Source organism: Condylura cristata, unplaced genomic scaffold (genome assembly GCF_000260355.1).
Source record: "Condylura cristata isolate star-nosed mole 26May11 unplaced genomic scaffold, ConCri1.0 scaffold00007, whole genome shotgun sequence".
Classification (NCBI taxonomy): Eukaryota; Metazoa; Chordata; class Mammalia; order Eulipotyphla; family Talpidae; genus Condylura; species Condylura cristata.
In genome coordinates this window covers 36,185,386-36,209,151 of record NW_004567108.1, presented here as the reverse complement: position 1 = coordinate 36,209,151, position 23,766 = coordinate 36,185,386, and the positions used below count along the sequence as shown (strand labels likewise).

General features: G+C 42.1%; 1 protein-coding gene across 1 annotated transcript in view; it reads left to right on the top strand.

The window, feature by feature from the left end:
• The window catches only part of SV2C (synaptic vesicle glycoprotein 2C), a 160,584-nt gene that overhangs the window by 108,448 nt on the left and 28,370 nt on the right, over window positions 1-23,766 (top strand). Inside the window, exons 5-6 of the mRNA XM_004678199.2 lie at window positions 19,738-19,871; window positions 20,362-20,451. Of these exons, the coding sequence (XP_004678256.1) occupies window positions 19,738-19,871; window positions 20,362-20,451 (224 nt within the window). The remainder of the gene's footprint in view (window positions 1-19,737; window positions 19,872-20,361; window positions 20,452-23,766) is intronic.

Below are 23,766 nucleotides of genomic sequence, written 5' to 3'. Positions count from 1 at the left end.
TAAATATATATCTAAATATTTATCTAGCTATTCAGATATGTTTGTATGATTTTTCTTCTTTGATGTGATCAGGTAGTGCAAGGGTATCTCTTTACCCTACTATTTCAGAAACAGCCACAGGTAGGTGTGTCACTGAGGCTCACAGCTGCTTTTGTGTGTGGTTGAATTAGCACTGAACTGGACCAGATCTAAGATTCTGCAGAGCCACAGGGTATATAAATCTCCAGAGTCTCAACTCAGTCAACCATACAGCAGCTCAATTCGGTGCCACAATCCTTGTAATTGGATTTTTTCAATGGAATCAAGTTAATGTTAACCCTCAGTGGGTGATTGCAGCATTTGCTACTCATTTGAATAATTTACACTGAACACTTGGTTTGTAGAGTGATCATTCTATTCTCTTTCAAAGCTTCTTCTAGAAGTCAGGTGTGAAAGTCTAATAATTGCTGACTTTCATTTATCTTTGTATAACAGCAGATCTTTTCCTTGCCCTCCATTCTGTGCTATCTTGGCAAAGTTCTTTTGTTTTAGCTCCTGTTTTTCCTCAAATAAGAAGAGTACAAACCTAATTAGTATTAAAATAATTATTTAACTTTTTTTGTATCCTCCAATGTTGTCAAGAAAGAACAACTTTTTTAAAGGCTTTATTGAATTGAAGCCATCAAAGATGCCAGATGGAAAGCTTGCTTCTTAAGGACAATGTGCTTGAGACTCAGCTGACATTTTACCTTATTATGACTTCATGTATGCCATCGGGCACACAAAAGAAACTGTCCTTACTCCTCTGGGCTTTTCCAGGTTGGCATGTAATCAAAAAGCATCAGCCAGACTGATAAAAGTCAAAAAGAAGTTTACTATTAACGTGTATACCTCCCGTATACATGGGACAGACCCAGCATGACTGAGGGACTCACACATAGGGCTTCTGACTCCATCTTAAATAGTTAGCCAAGATGGAAGTGGGGTGAGGGGAAAGCAAGAGGGTCAGTTAGTGAGATTATGGGAAATGTACCATAAAAATAATGCACATTTAAGTTATGTTTCTCTAGTGAAAAGAAATAAGGAGATTATATCTTCCTGGCAGAGGCCCTTACAGAGACAAGTTTACTCATAAATGTCAAAGCAACCTCCATCCAGCCTTTAGAGCCCCTCCCATTAAATCATTCTTTTGCCAAAAAGACAGATGTGGGGATGGCACGTCTTTGCTTGCTATCTTGTACTAAACAAACATCCTCTTGATACAGCATCCAGTATTCTTAGTCACTCCTTTCCATTTGTCTTCTAGATTTATTCAATAGGCTGTACCTGAAGAAAGGAGCAAAGATAATTCTAAAAATTATCACTGGGTCAGAACCTCTTTCACCAGTTCTGGCCATCTGCCACCATAAATGCAAGCAAAAGGCCTTTGTTGTAGCAAAGTAGAACAAAACATTTCTAAACAACAGGATAGAGGGAGAAGGTGCTGTTATCCATCAGCTACAGGAACTGACAACCTGTTTCTGCCAGGTCAGGAGTCCCCCACCCTGGGGATTGGAAGGCAGGAGGGTAGCTGCCTTCCTCAGGAGATGGGAGGGAAACAGAGAACCTGTCTATGCTGCTTCCTTTTAAAGGCACACAAAATGCCTGCTCTGCTCTGCCTCCTTCTCGCAGGCTTCTCCGCCTGGTGGTCAGGGGCAGAGTTCATCCTGTCCGGCTTGGGGTGGGAAGGTCTGGCCTCAGCAGGGAGCTCTGCCCTTACCTGTGCACCAGGCCTCTCCAACATTCTGGTTTTGTTTCTCTTTGTAAAGGCGAAGACCTTACTGCCATTCTCCATAGAGAAGTGGCCATCGGCCTGTGCGTTATGAGAGCTCTGTGGGTTCAGTCAAACTCTGGAAACCACAGGGTAGGTGGCCCCTTCCCTGAAGTCTTCTTTATTGTTGCCCCTGGCATTTGCAGTGTATGCCTCATCTATAAACTGGGAGAGCAAGTACCACCTCTGGGGAAACTTCTGGAGAAACTATGTGGCACATGGTTACAGGGGTACCTGGCTTTAAATGTTTCCTCCTATGTTCTTATGCCATCAGAGTAATGGGAAATCCTGTGGGAACCCCCAATACATAAAAACTAAATTGTATTTTCAAAGTGGTACGCAACAGTTGGTTAAAATCCATTTTGCTAGGTCCTATCTCAATGCTTCTGTTTTCTTGGGTATGGATGGATGGAGCCAGGGAATTTGTGCCTCTAACATGTTAGTAGGTGATGTTCTCCCTGCTTTCAAAGACCACACTTTGGGATCCAGTGCAATCTAATGTTAGAAATATGTTAGAAATAGCCCTCCTTTTCAATGTTTACGTATATTCCAGAATGTGATGGCATTGTGTACCTTATCCCTGGTCTTAATTTGTTAACTTGGATTATTGATATCAAAAGCAGTAATGGAAACCACAGTACATACCATGACAGTGAATTTTTCAGTTTACAAAGCATTTTTACTTCATTACTTCATTTAAGTCTCCAGGTAACCCTAAGCCTTCTTACTACTATTAGAGAATATGATTAGAGAAAACAAATGTTTCTAAGGAATAAGTACCTTGGTTAATTAAATACAGTGAGGTAGTAGAATTAGAATACTTACCAAGCTAACTTCAGAGCCTTTTGGTCTTCAAGCCAAAACCTGCAAATGCACAGGCCAAGAAGTACATATGTGATGTTAGGGTAAAAAGCCTACTTTAAGATGCTCACTACCGTAGGAACATACCCTTCTCCTCTGCATAATCCTCACTGGCTTGTAGCGCTAGATTTCAGGGAAAGAGGTCAGTCAAAATGTTGATGTAGGTAGTGACAAAATGACTCACTCTAGTGAGTAAATAAATCCTTATATAGTTGGTTTCCTTCTAATTCTTTCCTCTTAACAATATTGAAGAACAGTCTGATCAAGTGAACTGGTAGAAGATTGACAACGCTTGATAATGGGTAAAACTAAGGGAAGTCAGGGTTCTCAGAGTTGAATGCCGCAGCTGTGATTAAACTCCCTCCATATGCATTTACTTATTTATATGACTAAAAATTAATGATGCCCTTCTCCTCATTTTGGCAATAAGCACTGTACCATAGCTATATGAACCAATTGGAGAAAATAAAAACCTCCATATTATATTATTAATGAATATATAAAACTTTAATTTTTTTAGTTTAAAAATTATCACAAGCTTTGCTATATTGATTGGTTGTGTAATAGTTTTGTAATAATAGCTCAATCAATATGTTTTTATCACTTAAAAAGCTTGTAGTCACAAGGACATTATTTTCCTTTTTAAATGTAGATATATGTGTTTGTTGCAGATAAATATATCTTTTATTAATGAAATCATAAAAGCATGATTCACACATGAAAATGTTATATCAGGTTAGAACTCTCTGGGGAGTGTGGAACTCTCAGGTTCAAGGAGAAAAGGGGATCTTGTAAAATTTCCTGATAATCAAGAGTCTGTCCCTGTGGCTATTAAGTGACTGCTAATGGTTCCAAATTGTTGTGATATTTAGTTTCTATTGGCTTTGTTTTAAAGTGTGACATCACCGTTTTATGTAAACTTGTCATTATTTACAATATGTCAGAAAGTTTACCCTTAGCGATAGATATATTTAGGACTATGATGAAAATGTGAATATGAATTTAGAAATATACAAGGGAATGGTTTCTTAAAATGTTTCTGGATTAGATGAGTGTAAAGTTTGGTTCCCTGCTCATCTCTGTCTCACTGAACTCAACTGAACAGCAGACAGCCCTAGAGATGAAAATCTCTGATACTGTTTTCTTCTTTCCCCCACCACATCTCCCAACTGCAGAAAATCTTGCTATTCTTTCCAGGAGAATTTCATCTTTGTGAAATGAATGCTTTTTAGTTATTTGTTAGCATTATGACATTGCGTTTAAAATAAGAAATATATCTTTGGTCTTAAACCTTTTCCTAGCACAGCGCTCCTAAAATCCTTATGGTTTCCTAAGCAGTCAAAGTGTCTTATATTATGTCAGCAGCGATAAAGAGGACGCTTAAAAGGTGGGGGTAGGTTGCCAGTGGAGCCAGCCTGTGGTTGGGACTCTCTGTGCTGTTCCCTCTCTCTTATCCCCCCATGTCTGGGAAATGACTGGGGTCTGGAGATTAAATTCAGTCACCAGAAACAATGATTTCCAAATGATTGGGAATAATCAACCCTGTGTAACGAAGCCTCCATAAAACCCAGAGGATAGGTTCCGAGAGCTTCTGGGCTGGCACAGGTGTGGGGGTGCTGCAGGGTGGCCCTTTCAAGACAGGTGGAATCTGAGCCCTTTGCCCACATGCCTTGCCCTGTGTGTCTCTCATATGGCCATTCCTGAGTTCGGCCCTTTTAGATCTACAAGCAAGTCTTATATACTTTATACTTTCTCAAATATGTTTCATTCAACATTGTTTTGGGATAACATTGATGAGAAAAAACAATCCCACCTTCAACATTATTTGAAGACCCATTTGCATTATATATGGCTTTGCTTAAAATCAGTTTCCAAGAACCTGTCAACAATATTAAGTGAGAAATTACTGTACTCCATAAGATACATGAGCTATTGGAAATTCTATATAGAATGGGCTTTATGTTAGATGATTTTGCCCAATTATAAACTAATGTAAGTGTCCTGAGCATGCCTGAGTCTTGAAGCCTGGCTAGGCTAAGCTACGATGTTCAATAGGTTTTGTGCATTACATGCATTTTCCACTTGGCATATTTTCAATTTACAATAACTTTGTTGGGACATAACCCCATTATAAGTCAAGGAAGAGCTGTAAGTAGAAAGTTTCTGAGTTCTGTGAGCCGCTGTAGTAGATATTTCAACCCAAGGAGGAAGTCCTTGGAACCTCTAGTCTGTAGTCGGCTCATCAGAAGCACAAGTAACAACCCAGAGTTTTGACTGCTGCCTGAAATGGGAAGAGACACAGCCTCAGAGGTCTTGACCCGTAACCTGTAGGGTCTCACATGCTCTCCAGGCAGGTGGTGACAGAATTGAATTGCAGGTGACCCACCAAGTACCTATATATTGTCAGATGGGATGGAAGAACACCACCCCCATCAGAATTGGTATCACAGACTTTAATAACCATGTTGAGATTGTTAACTTTCACCTACTGGAGTAATTTAATGTGGAAACAATGATTTCCATGTATCTTAAGAAGAAAAATATCGTTCTTCCCATCTCAATATAAAAATGACTATAAAATACTCTCATTGGCTTTTTTAAAAGTCTGATTTGCTTTCTTCATCACACTAGCAAGAGGTAAGCATGTGAAGTATCTACAGTCCAGCCAGTACGGCACAGTAGTGTATCAGCACATGACAGCTTCCCTTCCAGGCCTGGAGAGTGTTGTTGCAGGCTGGTTCTGAGAAGCTCAGCGGGAGTGAGGTGGGATGTAAGCCTTACACGCTCCTCCACGCTTACCTGCAGGATGTGTCTCCCTCTTCACCTCACTCTTTCAACCTCATGAACTATATTGCTAAGGAAATTTACAGTTATATAAGGGAATATCCAATATAGATAAGCCCTGTTTGCCTAAAAATTCAGGAGGCCTTTAAAAAGGCAAAGTGTATTCATTTCCAAGAACGAAATCAAAGAACGGTACTTGAGGCCCTCCCTTGTGTGCAGCAGGTTAGGGCACAACACTGCAAGCTGGCCACAGCCTCTTCAGTGTGAGTTTGATCCCCACCCTGGAGGTGATCCACATGGCACAGCAGACCTCTCCTAAGCTGCCTGCTGTTCCCCTCAACAGTGTACTTCGTCAGTCAGCCTATTCTGCTCTGCTCTGTCTCTGGTGAATCCTCTCACTGCCCCTGCACCTTTTGGCCTATACCCCAGTTCTGTATGCATAAATAAATAGATCTTTAAAAAAAGAAAAAAAAAACACTGTATTTTAGGAGCACAGATTTATATAGAACCCTGAAATCAGGGTTTTGTTATAGAGAGCATAAAGAGAGGTGAAGTAGTGAATGATCAGGTGAAAAAGGCACAAGGTAAAAAGTCAGGTAAGAAATCTCAAGATAAAGTAAGTTAATGTTTCCTTTTAACTATCCCTTCAAACAGGACCTTGTTCTTGCCACCTTCTTGGAATGTTGGACTTTGGCCCAGTCCAGAGGTCTGGCCCAGTATAAATAGGACAGAGAATGTTTTTTTCATCTGGTGGCATCTCAGGCCCCATTTTAAGATGGCTCCCCTGAGGTCATCTTTTTACAACCAGACATTCAGTGTGAAGTAAACTGATGTATTGTGAACATGCCATGCATTGTGAACCATGATTCTTATTTCAAAAATATTAATGAATAAAGTCCTTACTTTCCCCAAACGTCTCACTAAATCTCATGTTTTAATCAAATAGTACTAAGTATACTCAATCCAAATGTTAATCATGTTTATCCCTGCGTGATGAGACTTGGGGTGGTTTCTTTTAAATTCCTGATTGCTTGCATTTGTTGCACACGCATATAATGGTATCATAACTGGCAAAGAACAGTGTTATTATGTGAGGGTAAAGGAAAATAAGCAAAAGAGTCCAAAGCCAATGAGGTGAATCAAGTACATTCCTTTTCCTCGTCAGACCAGACAAAGGAGACTCTTAAGGTTGATTTTTATTTTTATAAGTTCATCCCCTACTCCAATGGACCTCAGTCTACCTATCATTTTTAATATTCACTGTCAACAAATTCTCTGCTAACCTAAGATTTCAAGCTGTTCCCTATCATTTCATCCTATGGGAAGATGAAAAATGACTGTTCGAGTCGATGCTAATACTCACTTTTCGTATCATTCAAGACCAGTGTTAAGGTTTATGACTCTTTTCCTTTATGTCAAAGAGGGAATTTTTGCCAAGGGGGAGAGGTGCAGAAGAGCTGTGGGATATTTTTATGAACTGGTAGGCAAGCATTTCCACTTTAAAGCATTCTGATCGCCAGCCCCTGCTCCCAGGGCTTGACTGAGGCTGCTTTGTGTTTTAGCTGCTCCTGCCTCTGTCCCTCAGGGCTGGAGGGGCAGGGTTCTGCCCTTCCCATCTCTGTGTCCAGTCTTTGTGTGGGTACCTAGCCAGGTTAATATTCGAGTAAAGCACATAGCATGCAAGAAAGAGAACCCTGGAAGGAAGAAAGAACCCAGCAGCTCCTGAAGCCCCTAGCTTTTAGGTTCAACATGTAACAGGGAGGTCCACGGGCAGAACCCATTTAGAGCAGGCAGGTCTGGGGGTTCGATGGTGCCCCTCTCTCCCTGCCCTGTAACAAGCACAGGTTGGCTTTGAGCTTCCCTTCAGACCAGGAAGTAGAAGTCCTCTGGGAAGAGGCGGTCGGAAGGGTCTCATCTTGTGGACCCAGAGTGCCCTCTACTGTTGGTAGGGGTTAATCACAGTCCTCTGCTCCGTGGAACAGGCTAGGGAAGATGAGCCATGCGCTACAGGTTTAGGGTTTGTGCCCCTCTTAATTTTCCTTCGGAAGCTTTTCCTGCCTTTGTGACCTCTGGCAATTCAGTCTATTGGAAAACTGTGTTGTTGTTGTTTTTTAATTCACTTCGGTTTGTATCTTTTGCAATTTAAACTGAATGTAGAACGGTTTCCACGGACATTCATATTCTGATTGGAATCCCATCCTCTTACAAATCTTTTTTTTTAAATCTGTCTCCCTCTTCAAAGTGTCATTATAATAATCTTTCTGAGATCCTCACAAAACTCACAAACACCAGTTACTTCGCATGCCCACGTTGCTCTCAGAAGGCAAAGACATTTTGTAAAACAGACCTGACCAACAAGTTCTTTATCACTGGACTTGAAAGCTTCTAAGATTGCACTTGAACGTCTTTGCCTGACTCCTGCCAAATGGAAATAACCTCTGGACTTCTGAAAACCTTGTCTTCTTCTTATCCTTGGCCTAACTGAACATCAAAGCCCCCCTCTGCTGTATTACTCAGACTACAGTCAGACCACTCTGCATAGCCAGCTCCAGATGTCCAGTGTCTAGAAGCCTGGGCAAGCTTCCTGGTGGACAACGAGCTTTAGGTAACATTGAGTTAAACAAGAAGCACCTGACTTTTCCTGCTTTTTTATTAATCTGACTCATTAGCATGCAATCTTACCTATTAGTACCACATTTGTTGCTACCTCTAGGACTGACTATTTGAATCCACAACTCTGTGTGTGCACATGGGGGGTGAAGTAGGCAATGAGATCACGAAAGTCAGAATGACTTGTTCTGCAGCTTGAACCCTTAAATAGTAGCTCTGTGCTACCTAACCCTTTTGTGGACTGTGTGTGGTTAAGCAGGAGGGAGCCTATATTTGAATCATAGATGGCTGCTGAAGACAATTCTAGCAGCACAGTGCTGGTCAGGAAATCTCCCTTCAGGAGTTGCCTTAGTCCAGGACAGCTTGGCCAACAACAAGGAAGGAGCAGGGAACTGAGCCCTCCCTGACCCGGAGTCACCTCTGCTGTGAAGAGCAGAGTGTTGCCTGTTCAGAGGCCAATGATTCCTTGCAACCGATTAAAAGAGTGTTAAACCCAAAGCAAAGCATGTTCTTTGAATGCTCCCAAATCAGACTAGTTTATAACATCTCCAGTCCTGTGCTACTGGTAACATAAGCTTGCTGCTGCTGCTGTCATCTGACCACTGTTTTTTTTTTAAATTGAGGTTATAATTGACATTCAAAAAGATGCCAAGATCATCTTAAGGTATATGTAGTCAATAGATTCTGATAACTATCCGTTCATGTAACTAACCCCCATAAAGTAGAATGTTTCCATCTCTCCCAAAAAGTTGCCTCACACCCAGTTTCTGTCTCTCAATTCTTCACCCGAAGCAAGCACTGTTCTGATTTCCATCACCAAAGGTTAGTTCTGCCCACTCTTGAGCTTCGTTGAAATTGGTGTGGACTCCTCTGTTTTCGTTCAGCCAGCACCACGTTTTTTAAAATCCCTCTTGGTGGTTGTGTTAGCAGTAGCTCCTTCTTTTTAAATGGTAAAGTAGTGTCCTGTTCCACATCAGAGTGTGTCCTCCATTCTCCGGGGGATGGATATTTGGGTTGTTTCCAGATCTTCATGAGGTTTTATGGGGAGGAAGGACTGTTTTTTAAGGCTTTCTGAACATTTTTACACAAGTTTCTTAAGCAGCCTCAGCTCTGCTTATGTTTTCACTTCTCTTGGATGTGGTCGATGCATGTTTGACTGTATAAGATACTGCCAGTTCTGCAAAGTTGTGCCATTTTACACTCATTAGAAACATGTTAGGGCTCCACTTGCCCCACATCCTTGACAACCTTTAGGGGGAGCATAACGATATCTAGTTGTGGGTTTAATTTCCCCAAAGATGGGTGACACTGAACAACAGCAATTCAATAAGTCTGAGTTTTGAATCTGTACAGTGGGTTGTCGGTGTCTGCAGGAGCCCAGCTGAGTGTGTTATCTGAGCATATCTGAAGGCGAGTTGGTGTGCCCCCAGGACTCCAGCCAGCGCCTGGGGTAGAAGGAGAGACAGGAAGAGACAGGCCTGAGAGGCCCGCACCACAAGTGCGGTAGAGAGCCCCACTGACAGACAGACCGCGTTTGGAGATGAATGTGGAGAAGCGGGCTGGGGCCAAGTTGCAAAGGGCCTGGTACTCTGGGCAGCTGTATTTAGAGGTACACAAGAAGGGGACAACTACAGACAAATTTTGGGAAAAGTGGGGTGGTGAGGGAGGAAATGTTGAGGTTACAGGAAAACATTTCATTGCTGGAGGGAAGAAGTGAGTTGTGGATGGTGGAGGGGGGTGGGCAGCGGGGGCCTGCTGAGTGAAGGCGGTGGACTTTGTGATGGTGGGGCACCATACCCGATGGGAATGGAGAGGCCAGGGGGCAGGAGCCCAGAGACTCCTCCTGCCCACCCCCCCACCCCCAGGAGTCTAAGGGCAGATCTTGCTGAGCCAGTGTCGGCCCCTCCCACAGACCAGACCAAACTTCACTGTGCTAACCTTGTAGAAACTTGTGGTTGAAGCCAGGTGCTTTTTCTGAGGATGCCATTTCCCCATTCCTGAGGATTAGCAAAGAATTTTAAGAGCAGCCTCCTCCATTCTTATGAAACAAGAATACAAATGCCTTAGGAAATAGATGGCTATTATCCTTTTTGTGATAATAACCATTTGCAAGCTGCAGGTGTTATCAACAAGCATTTGATGGAGAATGCTATCCACTGCTAAAACACCAAGGGAAAAGTATTTCTTTGCTCATCTTGTCATATGACACTTGTACTCTTTAGGGTGCACCTGAAAATATATAAGGTAACCGATGACAACCCCTAAAATCAGTTTACAGTCAAAAACATCAAAAAACAAACAAACAAAAACTTTTAAAAACAGAAACTATCATAAGAGCAAAATGCATTCATGCACAAAGGAATCTAAGGTCTTCTGAAAAACTATTTCCAAACTTTTATTTGAAAACAAGTCTTCAAACCTCTCCACGCTTAACTTTGAGCAGAGGGTCTCATTTGTAACTTAAGCATGTGACTAGCTTATAGCAGGCTTTCTCAGCCTGGGGGCTAAGCTGTCTTGCACTGGATGTCTTGCTGGGGCTTGAGGGGGAGCTGCTGCAGAACGCCTGTGTCTTTCAAGTTATTTAGCAGCACATCTGGCCTCTGCCCACTAGGTGCCAGTAGCAACCTCCTCCCCCCACTCGTGACAATAAAATAAAAAATGTCTTCGACATTGCCAGATGTCTCCTGGGATATGGGTACCATTTAGCGAGTAAATATAGAGTGCCTAGTTCAGTGTGAATTCAGATAAACAAACAAACAAAAAAATAGTATAAGTAGGTCCCAAATATCATGTGGAACATACTGCTCGACTAAAATATTTTAAGGTTAAGTTTATCTTGTGGTATTTTATCTGACCATCCAACTGGGAGCAACAGGATTACTGATGTATTAAACTCGGTGGTGTGTGTGAGGTTTCAGGCCTATGGCAGTATGGTATAAATATTCTGGGAACTCACTGCAGGTCCTGTATGCCACCTGTGTCCCTCCTGAAGGATGCAGGTGGCACGCAAATCTTGCTATTCTTTGCCAACATTAGATTCAGAGTGAGTTTACTGTTATGAGGAAGAGAGCCCTCATAGGAGTCTGTGAATGCTGGGAACTAGCATTCCAGTCAGGCTGCCTTTGTGTCCATCCTTGCTCTGCACCCCCCACTGCCAGAGTAGCCCCCCCTGAGGAAGCAGCCCCCTGTGGAATAGCCCCCTCCCCCCCACCTCCTCCATCCCCTGGAGCAGCCTTCTGACTACCCTCCAGTGCTTTGTCACAGCGACTCCTGAGTTATTACATCTTTTCTCGCTAGTAGTGGGAGAGAAGGAGATATTGAATGAAAAACTGCACTCACCCAGACTCACTCACTCTGGGTTTGATTTTTCTGGCGCCATAGCCCTAGAAATTCATTTCCTAGGATGCACCGGGACCAATCATTTCCACAGTCGGTAGCAGCTAGGAACTTCATTCTGGGCCAAGATTAATGGCCCAAGCAGTCAGCCTTTCCAGAGAGCAAAGGTGAAATTTAACTCTGGGTAGTTGTGTGACATTTTGAAACAAAGGGGAAGTGGGTGGGGGTGAGAGAAATAGTGTTCCTATGTGTCCCACAGCTTCATAAATCAGGGACGGGCACAAGTGAATTGGGTCTCTGCCAACAGCTGAGCTCCTTCGGGCACCTTCATCTCACCGTCAGACAACCTGAATGAAATATGCATTAAAGAGGTATTGTTACCTATCCATTTATTAATTCTTGAGAGTCTTGAGAGTCTTTTTCAAAACAAACTTCATTTTCTCTGTGTATTCAGGAAGGAAGGAGTATTGAGTTGTCCATGAAAAAAGAAAAAAAAACATATATTGCTCTGGGGAAAAGCACTGTTTCTAACCTGGGTGTTCACAAGATAGAACATTAGGAGCTGAACTGCAGTTCAGGTAAGTGAGAAGTAAGAGTGAAGGGAAAATGGAGCCAGCCTCTGCCCTACAGCAAAGCCTGAGAGCAAACTGGGTGCTTTCAGTGTTCTTCCTTGTTAGTAAGACTTGTGATTGTCTCCAACTTACAAAAATTTGCAAGTTCATGGTAAATGGGGGCGCCTTAGCCAACCACCTGACCACACTGAAGAATCTAGATTCTATCCTGAAGGATCAATGAAGGACCAGTGGATTTTATACTAGGGAGTGAGGTTGTCCTATTTTTTTTTTTATAAAAAGATTTCTTGTTGGTACATCGAAGATAGACGAGGAGCGGCAGATTGGAAACCAGGAGGTCTTTTGAAGGCAGGTGATAGCAAAAATGATTTAACTACAGATGAGAGAAAACCCAGGTCCCACAGTGGTAGTTCCCTGTGAGGTGAGCTACCACTCTTCTGTTTCTGGACCCTGGTGAAGAGACCAAGGCTCCAGGGCTGGGGGCAATACCCACGACAGGTAAATCTCAGTATTTTAGCCAGACATACTCATGCAGTTACAGACCAGCCTTATTAGGGGGACCCAGGAGAGAAGTAGCAGGGAGGGATAGAAAGGAACAAGCCTGGAAAAATATATAGAATTGCAGTTCTGAGTTAGACTGGGCATAGGGAAGGAGGAGAGTAGAAGCCAACTATCCGTTTCTAGTCTGGAAGACAGTCAGTGGGGTATCTCCACTTGGGCACTAGGCCCATGGGCAGCATGAGATGATAATAAACATCAAGCGTTTGATGATCTGAAAACCATTGTTTTGGTGGACTTATTGTGTGAGCAGTGGCTGGCTGTGGGGGAAGGAGAGTGACCCTCTTCAGGGTCCTATTTCTATCCCCTGTACTTAGTGGGGGGTGTCATGTCCCCTTCTTTGAAACAGGAGGCCTAGAAACCAAAGCTCCAGGTCATTATGGTTCATATCTTTCCCAGCCACATAGACTGGCATTTCTTTGACATAAATAACAAAACTCTAAGGGCCATTTTGGGCCTGAATCATGAGCTAAGCAGCTGTTCACTTGTCAAGGGTGAAATGATTTGTTCTGGATGAGAAGCTACAAGTCAAGAAATGTGGCTAGAAAAAAGGAGCAGGTAGAGAGGTCAGCAGTTAGCAGAAACCTGCAAGTGTGACCTTAGCGCCAGCAACAAAGAGCGCTGAGCATAGCCCCAGCGTTGCCCCCCACTCCAGCAAAGTATTTGTCAGCTCAGAATGGATTCCACTAGATTTTTGTGGCATATCATTAAAAATGGCATATCATTAAAAATCTTCTGGGAATGAACAGAGAGCTTTTGTTAACTATAAGCAAGATCTTGCTACAGAAATGTACAAAAAGCAAAAGAAAACTGGAACAGAATGGGGGCCAGGAAATTGCATGCACACTGTTTAGAAAAGAGAAAGTGAGCCTTCCTTCTGCTCCCTACTCTGTCTTTGGTGAAGCCTTTTGCTGTCCCTGTACCTCTGGCCTATACCCCAGTTCTGTATACATAAATAAATGAATCTTTAAAAAAAGAGAGAGAGAGAGTATTTTATAGATTGCTACTTAGAAAGCAGAGTGACTGAGTTACTACTATCTAGAATAAATGTATTTCTTTTGCTGCAAGTCTTTTACCAACTTTTGGGCACTTGTGTCAGAACTAACTATAGTTTACAAGTTTGATTTGTTTTAATTTTGAGAGTGTTCCATGTCTTGTCATGGATCTATACTCAATAGAGATTTTCTTATGACCTCACCTGGTCCAGGCAAAAGATCTTATAATTGAAGAGAAATGAGTTTTTGATGCACTGTTCCAGCTTTCTCTCTAATGTAAGAATTCCTCATGTTTACCTTTGTCTGCTTTTCAGTTTCCGAAAACTGTACACACGAAATGAACATAATTGACTTGTTACTCATCCCTAGACATTATAGAAGAACTTATGGGTTGATAAATATGTAAACATAAGCAGTTTGTTTTACATAAATACTTATATGAAGAAAAATAGCAGGGAAGTTAATGTGTGTTTATATATACTATAAGGCCATAAATATGAACATAAACAACATATCTTATGAAGTGATAAGACTTATGATATCACCTTTGGGGGATCCAGTGGTTTGCTTCGCTCTCTGTTTTCTACCTGGAGGACCAGAGCTTTGAGACAGAGAAATGAACAGAAAATTCTCACAATGCTTGGGCCTGTGTTTCAGAACCAATGACTCCAGTGCAATTAGTTGAATTTGACTCTTGGGCACTCCCACTGGGATGTAGGATTCTACTTGAGTTTACCCTTCTTTCTGAAGGCATTGCTATGTGCTCTCAGCAGGTCTCTGCTCCTTGAATTGATCTTAATTGTTATCTGTATTGGCAATAGTTCTTATACATTTAGGCTCAAGAAACAAATGGCCTTTGCCCTAAGAATCCAAGATTAAAATATAACTGGGGTTACAGGTTTAAAGATTAAAGGTCTGTGACTACTCTCTTTTCCCACTCAGAGATGCCAGGGAGTTCTCATTGCTGTCCCATAAAAGAGTCCTGGAGTGACAATATTTAGGTTTGTTACAAGAGGAATATTAGTTTATGTCCAACAATTGTGTGGATGATCAGTCATTTGAATCATGTCCTAGTAATCTTTCCTATTTCCTCTTCTCTATTCTCCTATAAGAGCTTGTGCCTTACAAAAGTTAAAGGCTTGAGACTCTTTGTGGAAAAAGTAATACAAAGTGATACAAAACTCAAATATTAAAGAAGTCATGCCCAAAGTGACAGTCCCCTAAACAAAATCACTATTCACAGTGTTTTGAAAAGATCTTTCTTCACCGAGCAATGTAACTCATACAGTTTACATGTAGGCTCACAAAGATCTACCTTATTCTTTTCTAGAAAATATTGGATGGTCCATTATATGGCTGTACCACAGATCAGTTATCTATACCTTATCCCTATCATTTTCCCCTTTTAAAAAAAAAAAGATTATTTATGCATACAGAACTGGGGTACAGGCCAGAGATGCAGGGGTGGTAAGAGGGGTTCACCAGAGATAGAGTGGGGAGCAGAACAGGCCGACTGATGAAGTTACACTGTTGAGGAGAGCAACAGGCAGAGAGGAGAGGTCTGCTGCACCATGTGGGTCACCTCCAGGGCCCGGGATCAAACTTGCACGGAAGCAGCTGCACTTGCGGTGCTGCGCTTTAACCCATTGCGCCACCAGGGAGGGCCCATTTTTCCTTTTTTGATAAATAAAAAGGAGGTGAAAAGCTTTGCTGATAGCAGCAGGAACTGTCTAGCTGCATCTGGGTACGTCTGTGGAGTCATAGGTGAAACTGGGTGTGTGATGACATGTATTGCTAGCCAAGGTTCACTGTTTCCTACTGATTGTAGTGTAGTGACATGTTGAGAAGGTAAAACTTTATTTCTGTAAAGAAGAAAATCTGATCATTGTTTCTTTCCTAAGTTAGACCACTTGAGAAAATGAATTTTGAGCCACTTTCAAAGAGAATTTTACTTGGCCAGGTGCCTGTGAGTGAAGACCACAGGCAAATAAATACAGGTGATTTGCTTCTTGGCTATTAAAAATTGGTCTCATATCCTTTTTATTAATATCCCCTAATATTAACGTTTTATAAAATTGGGCCTGTCTCTTGCACTGAAAATCTATTTTCTTACCAAGAATCTGCCCTTGATAGCATCATGCAAGTGACAGCCATCTTCTGTAGGTGCCAAATCACCTGAGCAGCAGAGGACAGCCCAGAAAGAATATGAAAACCATCATTCTGTATGTGTCATTTATTTCTGCCTTGACACTAGGCAGGGAACTGGGGGGTACAGCTGGTTTCTGTGATCACAGAGAACATCAACTGAAGGCTGGTGAATGGCCTTGATTATCATGCAAGGCACATAAAACTCTTATTAGTGCCACGCTGATTAGCACAGTGCAGCAACTGCCTTCGATAACACTCTAATTGAGGTTCTTACTTGCGTGGAATTTACATTATGTATAGATAAATCCCTCAGTATGACATTTTAATAGGCGTTTTTAACAAAGTCCAAAGGACAGTTGGAACCATTACTCTCCCAAGAATCTTTTTTTTTTTAAAGACAGACATGGTGCCAACATCAGAACTCTTTAAGAAAATCTATTTTACTAAGTGCATGTTAATGTCGCAGAGCAACCACCTGCTTTTCTAGTTATATGTGGCTTGGTTTTAAATTTCTATCCTTCACTGCATGTTGATGTCTCTCTGCTTCCTGATGTTTGTAGTGGAGGTCCCAAACTAGAAACTTCCTTCAGTTAGTGGGTCAGTAAACAAATTGTGCTATAACCACACCATGGAATATTAGTCAGCAATGAAAAGGGGAAGCTTGCTAGATCCACATGCATTATGCTAAATATAAAAAGACAGATTAAAGAAGCTCTGTACAGTATGATTTCACTTACATGACATTCTGCAAGAGGCTAAGCTAGCAGGACAGAGGGCACATCAGTGGTTTTTGAAGGTAAGGGCTAGAGGAAGGCATTTAGCCCTGTCTCCAAAGGGACAGCAAGAAAATCTTTTAGGATGGTGGAAATGTCCTGTGTCCTCATTATTTTTGTGGGTATGTGACACTCTATTTGTCAAAAAAAATTTAAAGATTGATTTATTCATTCATACAGAACTGGGGTACAGGTCAGAGATGCAGGCGCAGTCAGAGATTCACCAGAGACAGCGGGGAGCAGAACAGGCACATCGAAGAAGTACACTGCTGAGGGGAGCAGCGAGTGGGTTAGGAAAGGTCTGCCACGCCATGTGGATCACCTCCAGGGTAGGGATCGAACTCATGCTGAAGTGGCTTTAACTTCTTAGTGCTGTGCTTTAACCTGCTGTGCCACCAGGGAGGGCCCTACATTTGTTAAATTTGTAGAACTACATAATTGAAAAGCTAATAAACTTTACTATATATAAATGAAAGTTTTAATTTGAAAAGTGAATTAAGGTTGTTTTGCTGATTGGTCGAATCAAGACCCAAAGATGACAAAAGATAGCCTGGTATATAGTATCTTGGTAATGCTCAGTGATTCTGCACTTGCCATGCAATCACTGCGCTTCTTTCCCAAGCGGTACAAGAGCATTGTCCAGGGACTAGGACTCGCTGCAGCACTGGGTTATATGGATGAGTCACAAAAGCAGAGTTCCTGCCCCTCTAGTGGGAGACAGGGAGATAGCAAACAAGTAAGCAAATCATGAATGGCACCACTTTGGAGAGTCATAAAGCTGTGGAGACAATGAAGCAGGCCTTGTGACAGTGGGGCTCACTGCTGGGTCTCTTTGAGGAGATAACTTTAAACCTGCAGCTAAAAGGGGTGAAGGAGGCAGTGTGCATTCAACCATTGAGGCCGAGCACTGCAGGAAGGGATATAGCAAATGACACTGAGGTAAAATACCTTGCTACATACTGCAGCGCCCTTTCATTTCAACACTCAGAGAGGCTGGCTAAAATACAGCAAACATCTTTTCAGATGCATCGGTAGGCTTCCAAGGAAATAAGGCCAGTTCCCTAGGATGGAATTAGGGTGCTTGAAGTCAAAGAACTGGAAGCAAATGCATGGTGTGAGTCACAGGGGCCGGGACCAAGTGAGCGAGGGGCAGGTTCATCCAGAGTGTGGTGGGGGTCTTTCAGAGGTGTTCATGTAGCGCAGCAAAGTGGTCTGATTGACATTTTTAAATGGTACATGTGGCTGCTGTGGGAACATCTGGAGTGTGGAATGTGGAACATCTGGAGACGGGCGGGCAATCTGGAGGAGGCAGCCGCTGGAGGTCAGGGTAAGGTCAGGGAGCAGCATAGTGGAGCAGTGGAGAGGAGAGAGCAGGAGGCTTTGAGCTCAATTTGAGCTCTAGACTAGACATTGAGGGTAGTGAAGGGAACAGAGGAATCAAGGGCAGCATTTGGTTTGGGGAGTGACTATCTAGGTGACTAGCAGTATATCATTTGCCAAAATAGGGAAGGTTGAGGAAGAAACAAGCTCCATTTGGGGCACAGTAGTTTAGGCTTCTCTGTGAAAGATGGCAGTGGGCAGGCAGACTGGGTTTCTGGAGCTCTGGGAAGGAAATGGCTGTATTTCACAGGCAATAGCATGTAAAATGTATTTAAAGTCATGGAAGTGTGAGTCCATCTACAACAGCTCCTGTAGTTAGAGAAGACTGATAAATGAGATTTGTGATGCATCTATCAATATTTGAGAGAAGAATCAGCGAAGAAAACTGATGCCTTGAACCTACCCATTGAATTGATTCTGCCTATTGAGTGTCTACAAAATGACTTAGTTTTATAGATGACTGATAAAATAATACAATTTGAGTAGATACCCCTTCCAGAAGTCTAAGTTACAGTTAACAGCAATTAACAGTTCACACAACCTTTATGTAGTAACCTTTCAAAAAATATTTATTAACTTAAGATTGAAATAGCATGTTATTGATATTTACGCATCATTTGTCATCAAGTTCTGTATTGAAGTTATGCACAGACATTTGTGGAATAAGATTTTACCTTAAATCCCAGTGGAGAAGATTCTGAGATGTGACTTCAGGAAGTTATGTCACCTCCAAACTCTCCCTCAGTTCTTTTGCAAACAGTGAATAATTTTATTGTTTATATGTGAATATAGGGTATAGATTCCTTTATTCTTTTTTTTAACAAAAAGCATCACAATTACCAAAACATTACCAAAAATTAAAATTTTGCCTCATGTAATTCTTCTTCTAAATTTCCTGTTTTCAGTTAAGTCTGATATGCCTCATTGTTTCTCAGAATCATGTTTGAACATTTTCAAACTATTCTGTGTTCATTCAAATCTTTTCAACCATTCTGTGTTCATTCGAATGTTAGCTTTCTTTTCATTCTAAAAGGGATTTGTTTGTGTCCCCTTGTGTTTGTTTTCAGTATGCTATAAAATACTGTTTATAAATTTAAAATGTGATGTATTGTATGACATATATTTGGAGAGCGATTGCAGTTTCCAGTTCTTATTAATTGTACAGGTCAGGGTGCTGGTGGGAAAGTAATAACACCCTGCAAAGGGGTCATTAAAAAGAGTCATGTGTGAATATTCCATTGGGGAGTAATAAAACACTTCACAGCCAGTAGCAGGAAGGCATCTTGTACCCACCGATGTCCTAAAAGTACAGAAGGAGGAGTTGAGAGAAAATAGCAAGAGTTGTGGCCCTGAGAGAAGATGCTGGAATATGAGAAAACCCACTGTCAAACCACCACCCAGCAAGGGAGAAGGGACGTATGGAAAATGAATAGCCTGAACACTGCTCTCAACCTCAGTTTTCTGGCTGAGCAGAAACCCAGCCAGTGGCGAGAATGCAGCCGATGAATCCATAGAGGTTCATCTCCTGGCACCCAGCGGAGGGGAGGAGAGAGCGGAGTGATCTCAAGGAGCAAAGAGAAGATACACAGCACAGGATCTATTGACAAAGGCATCACATCAAATTAATTTTTCTCCACCTTTGGAATTTGATTGCAAATAAACACACTTGCCCTCCACACCTAGGTCCTGACCCCTTTGGCTCCAAGCTCCTTCTTCCCCCACTTTCCACCCTTACTGCTGCTGACTTGGCTCATCCCTCATTACTCACTGCCCTTGGACTACTTTGTCCTTAAAATCTAGCTGGTCAAGGCCCAGATCAATTCAATTTGACTCATTAATGGCACAGACACCCACAGTGACTGTAGAAGGAGATCCCTTCCCAGCAGGCAGCCTGAGAGGCATCTCCCTCACTCTTGCTGCTCCTTTTCCAGGGTGGAGCTTCAGCATGGGGTCGGCCTACCAGTTCCACAGTTGGCGGGTGTTCGTGATCGTCTGTGCCCTCCCCTGCGTCTCCTCCGTGGTGGCCCTCACGTTCATGCCCGAAAGCCCACGTTTCTTACTGGAGGTAACACTTGTTATGAAAGCCCTCAAAGCAGCCACATATACTGGAAAGAGTTCTTTACTGAGTCTAGGGAAGTTTGCTTGCCTCTTAAGGGAGAAATATCCTTCCTCCCTCCAATAGGACTCTGGAGGGTTTAGTGTCCCAGAGATGGGCATGAAACCACCGGCATGTGGCAGATCTGCCTCATGGCCAGAAAGCACTAATGTTCTTCCTCATGCAAGTAACTTTTCACTCCATGAAGAGAAGGTGGCTTATTGTTTTGTAAATGACATTCAACTATGCAGAGGTGCTATTTCTTGACACAAGCATTGCCAGTGAACTGTTAATGTGCTCAAGAAATATCCAAATAGTCTTTGCATTCCAAGGAACCACCTAAGTAAACCCTTTGCATGCCAATAACCTAGTTGATCTGGCACTACCAGAGGGCAACTGGAAAACTGGGAGTGGAAGTATTTCCCCTCATAGCACATCTCCATCTACTCTCATTTCTTAGGTTGGAAAACATGATGAAGCTTGGATGATTTTGAAGTTAATTCACGACACAAACATGAGAGCCCGGGGGCAGCCTGAGAAGGTCTTCACAGTGAGTACTGCCCCTCAGCGGTCCCTCTAGCCAGCTGGCTCTGGCAGACTGTAAATTCCTCTCCATGCACCCGCTTCCTTGTCTCAGTCCCCTGTACCTGCCTTTTTGCCCAAGCCTGCCATGCTGCCTTCCTCATGTTGTTCCCTCTGCATGGAATGTCCTTCGGCCCCTAGTTAGAATGAGGACAGCCAGTCTAAGTCAATGAAAATTGGATGTAGAAAAATTTTAACTGGGATCAATGGCTTTTAAATGTTTTGTTACATGCAGCTATACTAAAAATGTATAGGGGAACATACAGTAAGACATAGAGGGATATAAGTAAAATCAGTGTCATAAATAATATCAATTATAGTTCTTGAAATATGTGCAAATAATCCCTGGTTAAATAGCCCCCTGACATCTTGTTCATTCATTTGCACAGTATAAAGAAATTTCAGGCTGGCTTTACCCAAATTATGACAGATTCTTTATTAGCAAAAATTTTTATGCTGTGGAGTGGAAATACAAATAGCAATAGTGGATACGCCCATGGCAGACCTGAGGGCCTTTGAGTAGATCCTGCTTCTGAGCACCACAGAGGAAGAATATGTGTACATTCAAGTATCATAGTAGGCTGGAGGAATCTTGAGACCTCATGTAGATAGCCAGCGTCACATAACTCTTTGTAGAAACCTACGCAGGTGTTTTTGTACAGGCCCTACTTCCCTGATTCTTCTTCTAGAATGTTTGAGCTACGAAGTCCACTCATCATGATAATGTAAATGCTACTATATAAAGATTAGGCAGTAATAAGACTGGAACAGTCTAAAAGAATGGGTAGGTTCTTCTAACCCAGTTCTATTTAGAGAATTAAAAAAAAAAATGGATAGCCCAAAGTCATTTACAACTGACTTTCAAAGTATTACTTGATTCAACCATGATAAATTTATCCTTTCCCTTTGTATGTTTACAATACCAAATTTGCAGACATTTATCTCACATTTCCTTTTTAAGCTCTTTTTTTTTAATGCTCCTACCTAAATATTGTTTTCCAGAACTTCATTTTCCACTGACATCTCTCACTGTCTACTTTCCTTAGCTGAGCTTGTAGTGGCGGAATCTCTTGAGCTGCAGACATGCACACTGGAGGGCTTTGCAGCCATCCTGTGTACCATAGGCCCTCCCACATTCTGATTTTCTGAATCTGAACTCATCACACAAGCATTTCCAAGCCTCTTCCTTGTCATGTCAGCAGCTACAACCAGCACCACCATAGTTGAAACCCTGAAAACTACTTTATTTCCTCCTTATATTTCTTTTATTGTTCATAGTAAATAATAGTCATCATTGCCCCTTCCTGCCACTGATTTGGTTCAGCCCTCATTCCTCACTGCCCTCTCTCACTGGATTACTCTTTGGAAACCCAAAACTTTGTGTTTGGCCAATACGCAGTTTTCTCACACACTTCTTGATATTTCATGTGACGTTCTTCCTACTTGGAGTGTCCCCCAGGAAGCTTATACACATGGAAAATGACGCAGTTCTCTATAAGCCCCAGGCTCAGTTCTGCAGTCCACAAAGCCCTCTCTCTCATTCCCTGGTCAAGTTAGTGTCCTTTCCATTATGTCTCTCCCACCTGAGACAGAGTACTTCCTCTAGAGTACTTTTCACTTTGCACAGTGTGCTTTGAGGGTATTGGGTTTGATATATGTCCGTCCAGAGTTTGGTGCCAGTCCTGGCACTTCTGGGTGCAAATGAATAACCAAACAAACACTGATAAATGGAGAAGAGGAAGCTTTCCAAAGTAGTATGTAGAGTGAGAATACCCTTGTGATTTAAAAAAAAAAAAAATAGAGACAGAATCACAAAATGCCAGCATGGAGGATTTGGGATGGACTCTCTTTGGAATCGCATTTTTATCTCAACCACTATTTTCATTTCACAGGCCATGTCTTTTTTATACAGCAAGGAAGAGGCTACTGTTTTAAGAGTATAATATCAAAGATGCCTAGAGCCCCTAATTACCTGTCAAACAGCCAACCTTTGTACCTAGACTCTCACAGCATACACCTCTTTGGATGGTGGCAGAATCTCAAAATCAATCTGTTGAAAAGTTATGTTAGGTTGATCACATTTATGTATCCTGTCAGATTTATCAGAAGCTGATGATTGTTGTCCAACAGGGTAAAATGTGAGGTCCGCAAAGGAACTGTTCTTTCTATTTTTACCCTCCTCTTTGCCTTCATTCTCTTCTGTCTCTCGGTTCTTTTCCTTAGCAACAAGCAGGCTAACCACAGTCACCAAGGCAGCTCTTTACACTGGCCCTTATCATTTGTTCCCCTCTGTCTCTGAAGAGTTGGTGTTGTCATTTATTCACCCACTCAGCCCTCAGCCTGGCACTGTGATCACCTGTGGGTATTTGCCACACAGCCACTGTGATTTAGGCTGTGGAAAAGAAAGGATGACAGCGATGATGAAGGAATAAACATTGGATGGAAAAGAGTTAAGAGAAATTTTTAATGGCCAAAATGAGTAGGTTCCAAAGAAAAACATGTGTAATCACTTCAGTTCAAGCAAAATAATTATTTTATTTATTCATTTATTTATGCATACAAGAATTGGGGTGCAGGCCAGGTGTGTGGGGGGGTGAGAGACAGAGTGGGAAGCAGAACAAGAAGATTGACAAAATACACTGCTGAGGGGAGCAGTGGGCGGGCCAGGAGAGGTCTGCCACACCATGTGGATCACCTCTGGGACAGGGATCAAACTGGTGCTGCAGTGGCTGTAGATAGCTTCATAGTGCAGTGCTTTAACCCGTTGCACCACCAGGGAGGGTCATCAAGCAAAACAATCCTTAATCCATAAACTAACCTATCTAGATGTTTTATACTAATGATTCAGGAAAGGTTATTTTGGTTTCATGACCGCTTGGTCCTTTCCCATTTGTTTAGGATCTTCCCTCCCATTTGTTCTTTATTTTAGTTTAGTTCCCTTATGAGCCATTCAGGTTTGAATTCTTAGGCCACTGGCCTCTTGCAAGTACAGAATGATTATCAAATAGCTGTTTTTTCTTAGAGTCGGCTTTCGCTTTTTTAGAAACAGATTGATCATACAGTACAGAGAACAGATTGGTGTTTGAAGGTAAGGCTGGCAGTGGGCAAAATGAATGAAGAAGGTCAAAGCGTACAAACTTCCACTTATAAAATAAACACATCTATTTACAATTGGAAAAACATGGAAGCAGCCCAGATGCCCAAAAGTAGATGACTGGATTAGAAAGATGTGGTACATATATACAATGGAATATTACTCAGCAACCAAAAAAGAGAAACACAT